The 12,469-nt window shown below is 42.9% G+C and overlaps 1 protein-coding gene and 1 long non-coding RNA gene across 5 annotated transcripts in view; one reads left to right on the forward strand and one right to left on the reverse strand.

Annotated features, from left to right (window-relative positions):
• Window positions 1–12,469, forward strand: part of LOC122557915 — a 98,094-nt gene that overhangs the window by 55,407 nt on the left and 30,218 nt on the right. The window lies entirely within an intron of this gene.
• The window catches only part of cars1 (cysteinyl-tRNA synthetase 1), a 205,681-nt gene that overhangs the window by 31,814 nt on the left and 161,398 nt on the right, over window positions 1–12,469 (reverse strand). For all 4 annotated transcript variants that reach the window (XM_043706117.1, XM_043706116.1, XM_043706118.1 and 1 more), the window contains 3 exons: window positions 11,406–11,534; window positions 10,530–10,659; window positions 9,212–9,315 (listed from right to left, as the gene is read on the reverse strand). In XM_043706117.1, the coding sequence (XP_043562052.1) occupies window positions 9,212–9,315; window positions 10,530–10,659; window positions 11,406–11,534 (363 nt within the window). The remainder of the gene's footprint in view (window positions 1–9,211; window positions 9,316–10,529; window positions 10,660–11,405; window positions 11,535–12,469) is intronic.

The raw sequence follows: 12,469 nt of genomic DNA on the forward strand, positions 1-12,469 counted from the left end.
GCGCAATCTGTAGTACACGGAAATTTGTGGACATTATTGTAACAATCATATATGCAGGTAATGCCACCAGCTTTAGAAACCAGAGTTCCATGCATTGTGGTCCAGAAGCAGAAAGGGAATGGGTGACTGCATGCAATGCAAAATAATCAGGCAGGTAATGCAGGAATCCACTTACAAATCAGATTTCCGCTGTGGATACTGCCGAGGACATTGAACTCTGTTGAGGGATCAATCAGATCCAAGCTTGTGACACCCGCATGCAGGGCCGAAGATAGAAGAGTGAAAGAGCAATATCAATAGGAGACTCATTAACCACGGGAACAGACAGGCACTTCTTGGAAGAAAACATGACTCCAGGACGGTATGTCACCCCCACAATGTCAGAGTCGAGGAGATCAAGGAGCAGCTGTAGTACATTCTTCTGAGGTTGATCAATAGCCAGAGACCCTTCCGATTCCATTTTGATTTAGCTTCCTCCCCCTCTCCTTTGCACATAAATTATTCAGTTGAAAACTTGGTGGTGATTTACTGGTGATGGTTAATAATGAAAATAAAGCCATGACTGATTTTCTTTCACCCCCACTTCACCATTCAGTTGTGTGTAAGAGCACTTATGGATATATGAAAAAAAAGAACGAACAGAGGTGTAGTCCACATTGGCACTAATGATTTAGGTAGGAAACGGGAGAAAACCTTGAAACCAGGCATTAGGAAGCTATGAAGGAAATTGAAAAGTAGGATCTCTAAAGCAGTAATCTCAGGATTACTTTCAGTCAGCGTAGGGATAGAAATAATGTGTCCTGTTGCTGATGCTGCTGGTCCAGTATCTGGAGCACACAATACCTATTCCCCTTCTGCCTTTACGCTCCTGAACTGCACCGCATGGCACTCTGGTTTCTAAAGCTGATGGCATTACCTTCATTTGTAACTGTTACCAGTAATGTCCACAATACCTCTGTATCCCTCTGTCCTGGGCCCTCTTCAGTCCCACTGTAGAAAAAAGGAAAACTGAGTAATTGAACAAATGATTGGAAACTCTGTATAGGAGGGAGGACATTAAATTTCTGAGGCCGTCAGACTGGGTCGTGGAATGTGGGACCGGTACACACGGTATGGTCTACATTTGAGCATGCTGGGGTAATTATCCTCACAGAGAGACTGGCTAGGGCTGTTGGAGGGAGTGTAAACTCGGCGAAAGTGAGGATTGCAGATGCTGGAGATTAGAGTTGAGAGTGTGGTGCTGGAAAAGTACAGCAGGTCAGGCAGCATCTGAAGAGCAGGAAAATCAACATTTTGGGCAAAAGCCCTTCATCAGGAATGAGGCTGGGAGCCTCTGGAGTGGGGAGATGAATGGTAGAGGGGTGGAGCTGGGGCGGGTAGCTGAGAGCCCAATAGGTGAATGGAGCTAGGGGCAATGGTGATAGGTTGGAGGGGAGGGTGCAGAGGATAGGTGGGAAGGAAGCTGGACAGGTGGGACAGGTCATGAGGGCAGTGCTGAGCTGGAAAGTTGGAACTGGGGTAAGGTGGGGGAGGGGAAATGAGGAAACTGGTGAAATCCACATCGATGCCATGGGGTTGGAGGGTCCTGAGGCGGAAGATGAGGCATTCTTTCTTCAGGCACGATGGTAAGGGAGTGGCGATGGACGAGGCCCAGGACTTGAATGGCCTCAGTGGAGTGGATACAGTAAATGACATGTGTGGAAGTGCAGGTGAAACTTTGATGGATGTGGAAAGCTCCTTTGGGGCTTTGGACAGAGGTGAGGGGGGAAGATGTGGGCACAGGCTTGGCAATTCCTGCGGTGACAGGGGAAGGTGCCAGGAGAGAGTGGGTGGGTTGTTGGGGGTCATGGACCTGACAAGGTAGTCGCGGAGGGAATGGTCTTTGCAGAAAGCAGATGGGATGAGGAGGAAAATATATCCCAGGTGGCCGAGTCCGTTTGAAGGTGGCAGAAATGGCAGAGGATGATGCGGCTTATGCGGAGGTTGGTAGGGTGGAAGGTGAGGACCTGGGGGAGGTGAATCTGTCCTTGTTGCGGTTGGAGGAGTGGGATTCAAGGGTGGAGGTGCGGGATGTGGATGAGATGCGCTGGAGGGCATCAACAACCATATGGAAGTGAAACTGCGGTCTTTAAAGGAGGAGGCCACTTGATGTTTTCTGTGGTGGAACTGGTCCCCCTGGGAGCAGATGCAGCGGAGGTGGAGTAATTGAGAATAAGGGATAGCATTTTTGCAGGAGGCAGGGTGGGAGGAGGTATAATCCAGGTAGCTGTGGGAGTCAGTGGGTTTGTAGAAAATGTCAGTGATGAGTTGGTCACCTTTGATGGAGATGGAGAGGTCCAGAAGGGGAGGGAGGTGTCAGAGATGGTCCAGCTGAATTTAAGGTTGGGGTTGAATGTGTTGGTGAAGTTGATGAACTGTTCAACCTTCTCGCGGGAGCACGAGGTGGCGCCGATGCAGTCATCAATGTAGTGGAGGAAGAGATGGGGAGTGGTGCTAGTGTAACTGCAGAAGATAGACTGTACCACGTAACTGACAAAGAGGCAGGCATAGCTGGGGCCCATGCAGGTGTCCATGGGTACCCCTTTTGGCTGGAGGATGTGGGAGGATTCGAAGGAGAAATTGTTGAGGGTGAGGACCAGTTCAGCCAAATGAGAGTGTCGGTGGAAGAGTACTGGTGGAGACATCGGGGGAGGAAGAAACGGAGGGCTTGAAGATTCTGGTCATGGCGGATGAAGGTATAGAGGGACTGGATGTCCATGGTGAAGATGAGGCGTTGGGGCCCAGGGAAACGGAAGTCTTGGAGGAGGTGGAGGGCATGGGTGGTCTTCTAAGCATAGATAGGAAGTATCTGGACCAGGGTAGATAGGACAGTATCAAGAGATGTGGAGATGAACTCAGTGGGGAAGGAGCTAGCTGTGATGGTGAATCAGCTGGGGTAGTCAGGCTTGTGGATCTTGGGTAGGAGGTAGAACTGGACAGTGCAGGGTTCCTGAACTATGTGATTGGATTCTGTGGGTGGGAGATCCCCTGAGGTGATGAGGTTGTGTACAGTCTGGGAGATGACGGTTTGGTGATGGGGCATGAGGTTGTGGTCGAGAGGGCAGTAGGAGGAGGTGACTTCAGGTTGGCACCTGGCTTCAGCGGTGTAGAGGTTAGTGTGCCAAACTACCACTACACCCCCCTTTATCCACTGGTTTGATGCTGAGATTGTGGTTGGAGCAGAGAGAGTGGGGGCTGTGCGGGGGGAAGGGAACCAGAGGGCTGATTGAGGTAGGGCCAATTCAAGGCAGGAAGTGAGAGGCAGAAAATTGGTATGTTTGAAAGACAGAAGCAGCACAGTAATTTGGCAGGTCTACAGGTTCATCTGTAACTACAATGGGCATGCAAATAAACCCTGTGAGCTGAGAAACAAAACAGACATTGTTGGAAAAACTCAACAGGTTTGATAGCTTTTGTGGAGAGAAAGCAGAGTTAATGTTTCAGGTAGAGTTAACCCTCCTTCAAAACAATGAGCCGAGGACAGACAGACAGAAATGGGAATGTGTTATCATTGACATAATGGAAACTTGGCTTAAAAGAATATCCCTGGATATAGAGGATTTTGAGGCAGAATAATGGGGGACAATAAAAAAAGGTGGTGCTGTAGCAGATATTTTTCATTAACCTGTTCCGTTATGACACACTTCTGGAGCAGATGGGGCTTGAACCTAGGCCTCCTGGCTCAGACAAAGGAACTTTAGCCCTGTGCCACAAGTCGCCCTTGGAGATGTAGCATTCTTGATGAGGAAATCGATTACAGCTGTGAACTATCAAATTAGTCCATATAGGTTGACCTCAGAAATAAAACAAAAGGGGTACCCATGCTACTCAACGTGTACTACAGACCCCCAAATAGTGGGAGGAGGTGGAAGAACATATATAAAAAATAGATACAAATCACCTATTCTAATATCAACTGGGACATGAACATCATGAAAGGACCACAGGGCACAAAATTCTTGAACAGCATTCAAAAGAATTTTTGTAATTAGCATGTAACCAACCCAAATATAAAAAGGTACAATTTTAGTTTTATTTTTAGGAAAGAAGGCTGGACAAGTCAAAGAAGGAGCAGTGGGTCTCCATTTTGAAGACTGGAATCATATTACAGTTAGATTTCGCATCATGATAGAAAAGGCCAAAGACAGAATGGGAATAAAAATTCTCAATAGGGAGAAAACATATTTTGCAAAGCTGAGGGGTGATCTGGCGAAGATGAACTAGATACAAGCACTTGAAGGAAAATTAATGGGAGGCATTCAAGGTTCTTCAAGCACAGTGCACACATGACATACGAGGAACGTTTGAGGACTCTGGGATTTGTACTCGATGGAGTTTAGAAGGATGGGGGGGGGGGGGTCTCTAATGTTGGGAAGGTGTTTCCATTGATAGAAGAGACTAGGACCCAAGATCATAGCCTTAGAGTAAAGGGAAGACCCTTTAGAACAGAGAGAAGGAGAAACTTCTTCAGCCAGAGAGTGGTGAATCAGAAAGCTGTGGTGGCCAGGTCACTGAATATATTTAAGATGGAGATAGATAGGTTTTTGATTGTCAAGGGGATCAAGGGTTATGGGGAGAAAGTGTGAGAATGGGGTTGAGAAATGTATTAGCCATGATCGAATGGCACAGCAGACTTGATGGGCTAAATGGCCTAATCTCTGCTCCTATGTTGTTATGATCCCTAAAATGTACTGTATTTCCAAATCTATAGCTCCCTCCATATCCAGAATATAGGGTAAGATAAAGTTGAAAACGAAAGCTTATAGCAGTTATTGAAAAAGCCTCGTATTGTAGAAAAGCCTAGATGTGTGTAGAAAGTACAGGGGTGAATTAAAAATAAATTAGGAAAGCAAAGAGAAAAATGACAAAATATCAGCAGATAAACTCAAGGAAATCTCAAAGATTGTTTCAGTATATTAAGAGCGAAAAGATAACTAAAGAAAGTGTAAAAGATGTAACTTGAGGATGGCTGCAAAAAGGTGAGATCTGGATTCTTTATTCACATTTTGTCCATCTTAACAAAGGCAACATACGATGGAGAAATTCTAGTTAAAGAGAAATGTGAAATATTAGCAGAATCTGAGATGTACTGGGGAGACTGACATCCTTGAGGATGGATAAATCCCCCGGCTGAAAATATTGTATCCCTGGCTACTAGAGGAAATGAAGGATGAAATAATGGATGTTCGAGGATTATTTTTGAATCTTCACTAGATAGACAAGAGATACCAGACAGCTAAATGTCTGGGAAGAGTTTCAGCAGATTGTAAAACAGTAAATGTGACGTCACTGTTTAAAAAAGGCGGAAGACAAAAGACGGGGAATTATAGACTGGCTAGCTTAACTTCTATAACGGGGAAGATGCTTGAGTCTATTATCAAGGAAGAAATAGCAAGGAATCTAGGTAGAAATTGTCCCATTGGGCAAAGGCAGTATGGGTTCATAAAGGGCAGGTCATGCTTAACTAATCTTTTGGAATTCCATGAAGACATTATGAAAACAGTAGACAGTAGGGACCCAGTAGACGTGGTGTACCAGGATTTCCAAAAGTCCTTCTACAAGGTGCCCCACAAGAGGCTGCTGCATAAGATAAAGATTCATGGTGTTACGGGTAAAGTATTAGCATGGATAGAGGATTGGTTGACGAACAGGAAGCAATGAGTGGGGATAAATGAGTGCTATTCTGGCTGGCAATTAGTAACTAGTGGTGTGCCTCTGGGATCAGTGTTGGCACCTCAATTATTTATAACTACAGATGATTTGGAATGGGGGACCACGTGTAATATGTCAAAGTTTGCAGATGACAGTAGGAAGTGTGGCAGAGGACTGTGAAACCTCGCAGAGGAACATAGGTACTTCGTGAGTCGACAAAGTTCTGGCATGTGGAATACAATGTTAATAAATGTGAAGTCATTCATTTTGGTAGGAATAACAGTAAAAAGGAGTATTACTTGAATGGTAAGAAATTGCAGCATGCTGCTGTGCAGAGGGACCTGGGTCTCCTTGTGCATGAATCACAGAAGGTTGGTCTGCAGGTGCAATAGATAATTAAGAAGGCAAATGGAATTTTGTCCTTCATTGCTAAAGGGATTGAGTTTAAAAGCAACGAGGTTATGTTGCAGCTGTACAGGGTGCTGGTGAGGGCATATCTGGAGTACAGCATGCAGTTTTGACCTCGCTTGAGAAAGGATGTACTGGCACTAGAGGGGGTGTAGAGGAGGTTCACTAGGTTCATTCTGGAGTTGAGGGGGTTGGCTTATGAGGAGAAACTGAGTAGACTGGGATTATATTCATTGGAATTTAGAATAATGAGGAAGGATCTTACAGAAATATATAAAATTATGAAGGGAATAGATAAGATAGTAGTAAAGAGGATGTTTCCATTGGCAGGTGCAACTAGGACAAGAGGGCATAGCCTCAAAATTAGGGAGAGCAGATTTAGAACTGAATTGAGAGGGTTGTAAATCTATGGAATTCCCTGCCCAGTGAAGTAGTTGACACTACTTCAGTAAATGTTATTAAGGCTTAGATAGATATTTTTTGATCAATAAAGGTATTTAGGGTTATGGTGAAAGGCTGGGTAAATGGAGCGGAGGCCATAAAAGATCAGCCATGATCTTATTGAATGGCAGAGCAGGCTTGAAGGGCCAGGTGGCCTACTCCTGTTCCTAGTTCTTACATTCTTCTGTTTATGAATATTGCACCATTGTTTACAAGATATACTGAGATACTGTAGGTCAAAGAATTAGAGGCTAGTCATTTTGATTTTGATAATGTACAACTTATTAGAAATCAATTCTGAGAGACAGGATAAACTGTCACCCAAAGTTACAGACCAAATCAGGGACAGGCAGCATGGTTTTGTGAAGTGAAGCTTTAACTAAGTTAGTGAATTTCTAAAAGAAGTAACAAGGAGGTACTTATGAAAGTAGTGCACTGGTAGCTGTCTATATGGATTTTAGTAACAATATGACAGACTGGTCAGAAAAGTAAAAGTCCATGGAGTGAAAGGGAATGGGGTAAAATGGATCCAAAATTGGCTCACCAATAGGAAACTAAGGATCATAAATTTTGCAAATGCAAAGCAATTTCCAGTGTAATTCTTCAGGGCTCAGTGCTCAGTCCCTTGTTGTTTGTTGCATATATTAGATCAGACTAGATTACTTATAGTATGGAAACAGGCCCTTCGGCCCAACAAGACCCTCCAAAGAGCAACCCACCCAGACCCATTCTCCTACATTTACCCCTTCACCTAACTCTATGGGCAATTTAGTATGGCCAACTCACCTAACCTGCACATTTTTGGACTGTGGGAGGAAAGTGGAGCACCCGGAGGAAACCCACGCAAACACAGGAAGAATGTGCAAACTCCAAAATTATTTAGACTTAAAAGTTAGAGCATTACTGGAAAAGCTGCAGATGACAAACTGGTCAGATAGCTGGTCATGAAGAGGATGGCTGAAAGGTGACCCGATTAAAACATAAATGTTTCTTCGGGGTCTGGACAGTGTAGATGTGGAAAGGTTACTTCCCCACTGTGGGGGAGCCTAGGAGCAGAGGGCATAATCTCAGACTAAGGATTCATCCCTTGAGAACAAAGATGAGCAGGATTTCCTTCTCTCAAATCATAGTCGATCTATGAAATTCACTGCAGAGGGCTGTCAAGATGGGATGATAAGTATAATCATGGATTTTCAATCAGTAAGACAATTGGCAGTTATGGAAAAAAGGCAAGAACATGGAGTTGGTCAGGTTAGCCAAGATCTCTTTGAATGGTAGAGCACACTCAAAAGGGCCAAATAGCTTACTTCTGCTCCTACATCCTATGCTAATCCCACATTGATACTGATAGTTTAGATGAGGGAGTGAGAAAGAGGCCAAATGTAATTCAATTTGGAGAAATGTGAGGTAATATATTCGGGGAGGGCAAACAAAACTCGGGATTATGCGACAAACAGGAGGATACTTAGAGGGAGTGAGAGACCTTGGAATGTATGTTCACAGGTCCTGGAATGTGGCAGGTCAGATGGATAAGTGGTAAAGAGAGCATGTGGAATGCTTTCCTCTCTTGCAATAGGTACTGAATACAAAAACAGAGATGTACTGCTGGACAAAACGTTGTTTAGGCCATAGCTCAAATTTTGTGTACAGTTCTGCTCACATTTTACTGGATTAACATAATTATAGTGGAGACAGTAAGTTAGGAAGATACAAGAATGTTGCCAGGCCATGAAAATTGCAGGTATGAGGAAAGAATGGTTAGGCTAGGGCTGTATTACTGATAACAGAGGAGACTCACCGATGACTTAAATTGAGATGCACGAAATATCAAGGAACTTTGATGGACTGGTTAGAGAAGCTTGGGTGCCCCGAACAGAGAAATCATGAACCAGGTAGCCCAGATTTAAGATGACCATTAGAAGGATTAGAGGGGACATGAAGAAAACCTTTTTCACCCGGAGGTGAAGTGTGTCTGGAAATCATTCCCTGGTTCAGTGGCAGAGGTAGAAACTCTCAATTTACCTAAAAAAGGTACATAGAGTTGTATCTGAAGTGAACGTATTGAATCATTTAAGATTCTTAGGGGTTCTTGACATAAGATTCAACTCCATGTACCTTTTAAGTAAGACTCCTAACAATCTTATATTTTTCTAATATGAAGTGAAGTGATGTAGCTTGTAAGACTATGGACCAAGTTCTGGAAGATGGATTAGAATATTGCTCATCAATTTATGCTATTTCACTGAATAAACCATGAATAAACCTTTAGCATCCCAGGATTTGCATGTCAATTACCTGCACGATACAGAGACAAAATGCTATCCTCGCCACCTGTGTTGAACTTGTTTATCTTCTTTTAAGTAATTTTGGTAGCTACTCAGCTGAGCCACATCTCAAAGGTCTGTATCTGACTAGGCAGAACAGCTCGGCGAACAGAACCACAACAACGAGCACCCGAGCTACAAACCTTCTCACGGCAGAACAATCAACTGAACAGTGTAATGAGAATTTTGCTCTTGGCCTGAGCTTCATCTGACTTTGAATGGTTTGATACTCAGCCTTAAAACCTTATTTAGGAAAGCCTGCAATTCCCAACATACCATCTATCAGAGGAGAGCTAAATTCACGTGGTTATTTTACAAACAGGTGAGGCAGCACAAGACCAGCTTACATTTAAGAACTTTTCGTACTGAACAGCTGACTCCATGGTATTGCTGGAATAATCCAGTGTGTCCTTCCAGGAGTGCATGAGAAATGCTAGGCGTAGCTGTCGACCTACAAGCAAATAACATCAGTCACACCATGACAGCACAGAACCAGAGACACTAGATTGAGAAGTACAAGCCAGTTATGAAACAAAACTTTATAATTTCCTCAACAGCTACTCTTAGATTATTGAGAATTTTATGGGAAATTTAATGGTAGCTTACCGCATAATTTCAGCACATGACATATCATTCGTGAATAAATCAAATGTACCTGTAATGATACATTTGAGAAGAACCAGTACTGCCGACTGGCATTTTATTTGTTTCCTCAGCAACATCTTTCCTTCCAAAGACGGTATTTTATCACAATTTCAAGAGCCTTGCCACTGTGCCACTTTGCTCAACTAATCTTTTTTTTACATCACATTACATTACATTACAGTGCGAAAACAGGCCCTTCGGCCCAACAAGGCCACACCGCCCCACCGAAGCGCAACTCACCCATACCCCTACATTTACCCCTTACCTAACACTACGGGCAATTTAGCATGGCCAATTCACCTGACCTGCACATCTTTGGACTGTGGGAGGAAACCGGAGCACCCGGAGGAAACCCACGCAGACACGGGGAGAATGTGCAAACTCCACACAGTCAGTCGCCTGAGGCGGGAATTGAACCCAGGTCTCTGGCGCTGTGAGGCAGCAGTGCTAACCACTGTGCCACCATGCCGCCCACTTTACACACAAGTCTTGACAGTAAATATTCACCAGCAACTTGAAAGCAACTGGAAGAAAGTCATTACACAATTTTTTTTATACGTAATCATGGGATCTGAGCTTCACTGATAAGAGCAACTTTAAGAAAGCACTGCTGAGTCATCCTTGAGAACTACTGCAGTTCATGTTTTGTAAAAACACCCACAGTGCTGTTAGGGAGTTCCAGAATGTTGACCCATCAACAATGAAGGAACTGGAAAGTAGGTTCAAGTCAGAATAGTGCATGAGTTGGAGGAGAATTTGCAGATGGTATTGCTCCTATGCACTTATATTAGCAAGTTTCAAAAATATCAAAGTGCTGATCTATTACAAGGATGAACATGAGTTTGCTTGACTGGCACCAAATATCGTGACAAAGCACTTTAGCAAAACCGCATATAAAATTTCGCACACAGCCCTTAATAGCTCCCAATGTACCTGTCTTGAAGAGAAGGCTGGACAATTCTATTTGTTACTGGAGAGACTAAGTGAGTTACAGTGACTGAGACAATGGACATTGATTACCTGTATTTGCATTCAGTGCGTCTTTGATAGTTATAAAGTTTTTTAAAGATTTTGACATCTTGCAACCTGCTATGGTTAGGTGTCCAGTATGCAGGAAGTATCGAACCCAGTGATCATTTTCAAAATAAGCCTGTCAGGAGAAGGTGATGGGGCATTAAATTAAGAAATTTGTAACATAACAACTATAACTACACACCAAGGTATCATGCACAACCAATGCCCACAGCTACAATTTTCGATTCAACTTACACATCTTAGAAAGGGACTACATTGAAGCCAATACCACTTATACATTTTGTTTTCCTCATGATGACTTTTCAAAAATTTGGAATTTGCCCTCAAATTGATGAAGTGCAGTGCTACATAGTGGAGCACTCTCCTTACTGGCAACAAGAATTAGCATCAGGCATTCAGCTAAAGCCTAGGATTAGATTCAGGGTGATGCTATTCATACAAAGTACTCTCAGTTCAAATCGTATGCATACTGTAGTTCTTTCTATTTCGTCAGAATACAGCTTGGCTTCGAGCTCAGGCAAAAACCTTGAAGAACACCTGCATTATATTTTTACACAAGCAGTTATGTGGCTGTTATTCTCTGAAATTGTGAACTGATTCAGAAATGCTTTAAAACTGCCGAAAATTAATTCCATGTTGGGCCCTTCAAATATTGAAAAGTTTTTTTTTAAATAACACTATGTAATTGGTCTCCCTCATCATACCCAGGTGGCTCAGTCTGAAACAAAGTGGTTGATTCTGCTCACCAGAGCAACTGTAATACTTTAGTTCTGTACTTGCTTGATTCCATAGGGAAAAATCATGAGTTGGTGACTTTTTTTTAAATAAAGCAAGCGACAATGACAAAAGCTGTGACTGTACCTCAGACTGGGCCAATTCATTGTCATGATGAGGGAATCGTAGGTCAAATCCTCCACCGTGGATGTCCATGGATTCTCCAAGAATGCTGCCAGCCATTGCTGAACATTCGATATGCCAACCGGGGCGGCCCTGTCAAGATAGAGATGAGCAGGAAATTGGAAAAGAATCAACAATAAACATTAGAAATTGTTATTAACAATAATACATCAAATACACTTAAAAGATCATGCAACAGCAGGTTATAGTCCAACAGGTTTAGTTGGAGGCACTAGCTTTTGAAGCACTGCTTCTTCATCAGACAACCACCTGATGAAGCAGTGGTTCGAAAGCTAGTGACTCCAAATAAATCTGTGGGACTATAACCTGGTGTTGCATGATTTTTTTTTAGCTTTGTCCATCCCAGTCACACACCAGCTCCCCCAAATCATAGCAATACATGAATAGATGCTTACAGCGAGAAAGATTACTTGGGGAAGACAGATAAATGCAGGATTTGCCAGCCTAATAGCAGTGATGGGAAAATTTTAAAAACAATAATTTGTGACAAAACGAATCAGTACTTGGACTATGGGCTAATAAATAAAAAAGCAAGGGTGTTAAAGACAGATCATATGTAATAAATGGATAAAGAGTCAGAACAGTTTAATAATGACAGAACAGATAATGTTATATTTATGGACTTTCAATAGGATGTTGACAAATATTGCATAGCAGACTTATAAACAAAAATAAAGTCAATGGGATTTTAGTGACGGTGGCAGTGTGTATACAAAATTACATAAGCATAAGTGACATAAAGCAGAGAATGTGTTTCCCCTATGGTGACCACTAAACTACTGCTCTTGTTGGCACACATTAACTAGGCTTGATAATAATTTTAGCAATAAAAAAAAATCTCAAAGGTAATAAAATGCAAGGAAGACAGTAACACACTTCAAAGTGGACAGACTGACTAAAACAGATGGGCAAGATGATGTCAAGGGATTGTGGGGTCATGCGTTCCATAGTAGCATAGTTAAAAATCTCACAACACCAGGTTATAGTCCAACAGGTTTAATCAGAAG

The sequence above is a fragment of the Chiloscyllium plagiosum genome, chromosome 16, assembly GCF_004010195.1.
Source record: "Chiloscyllium plagiosum isolate BGI_BamShark_2017 chromosome 16, ASM401019v2, whole genome shotgun sequence".
NCBI classification, from domain to species: domain Eukaryota; kingdom Metazoa; phylum Chordata; class Chondrichthyes; order Orectolobiformes; family Hemiscylliidae; genus Chiloscyllium; species Chiloscyllium plagiosum.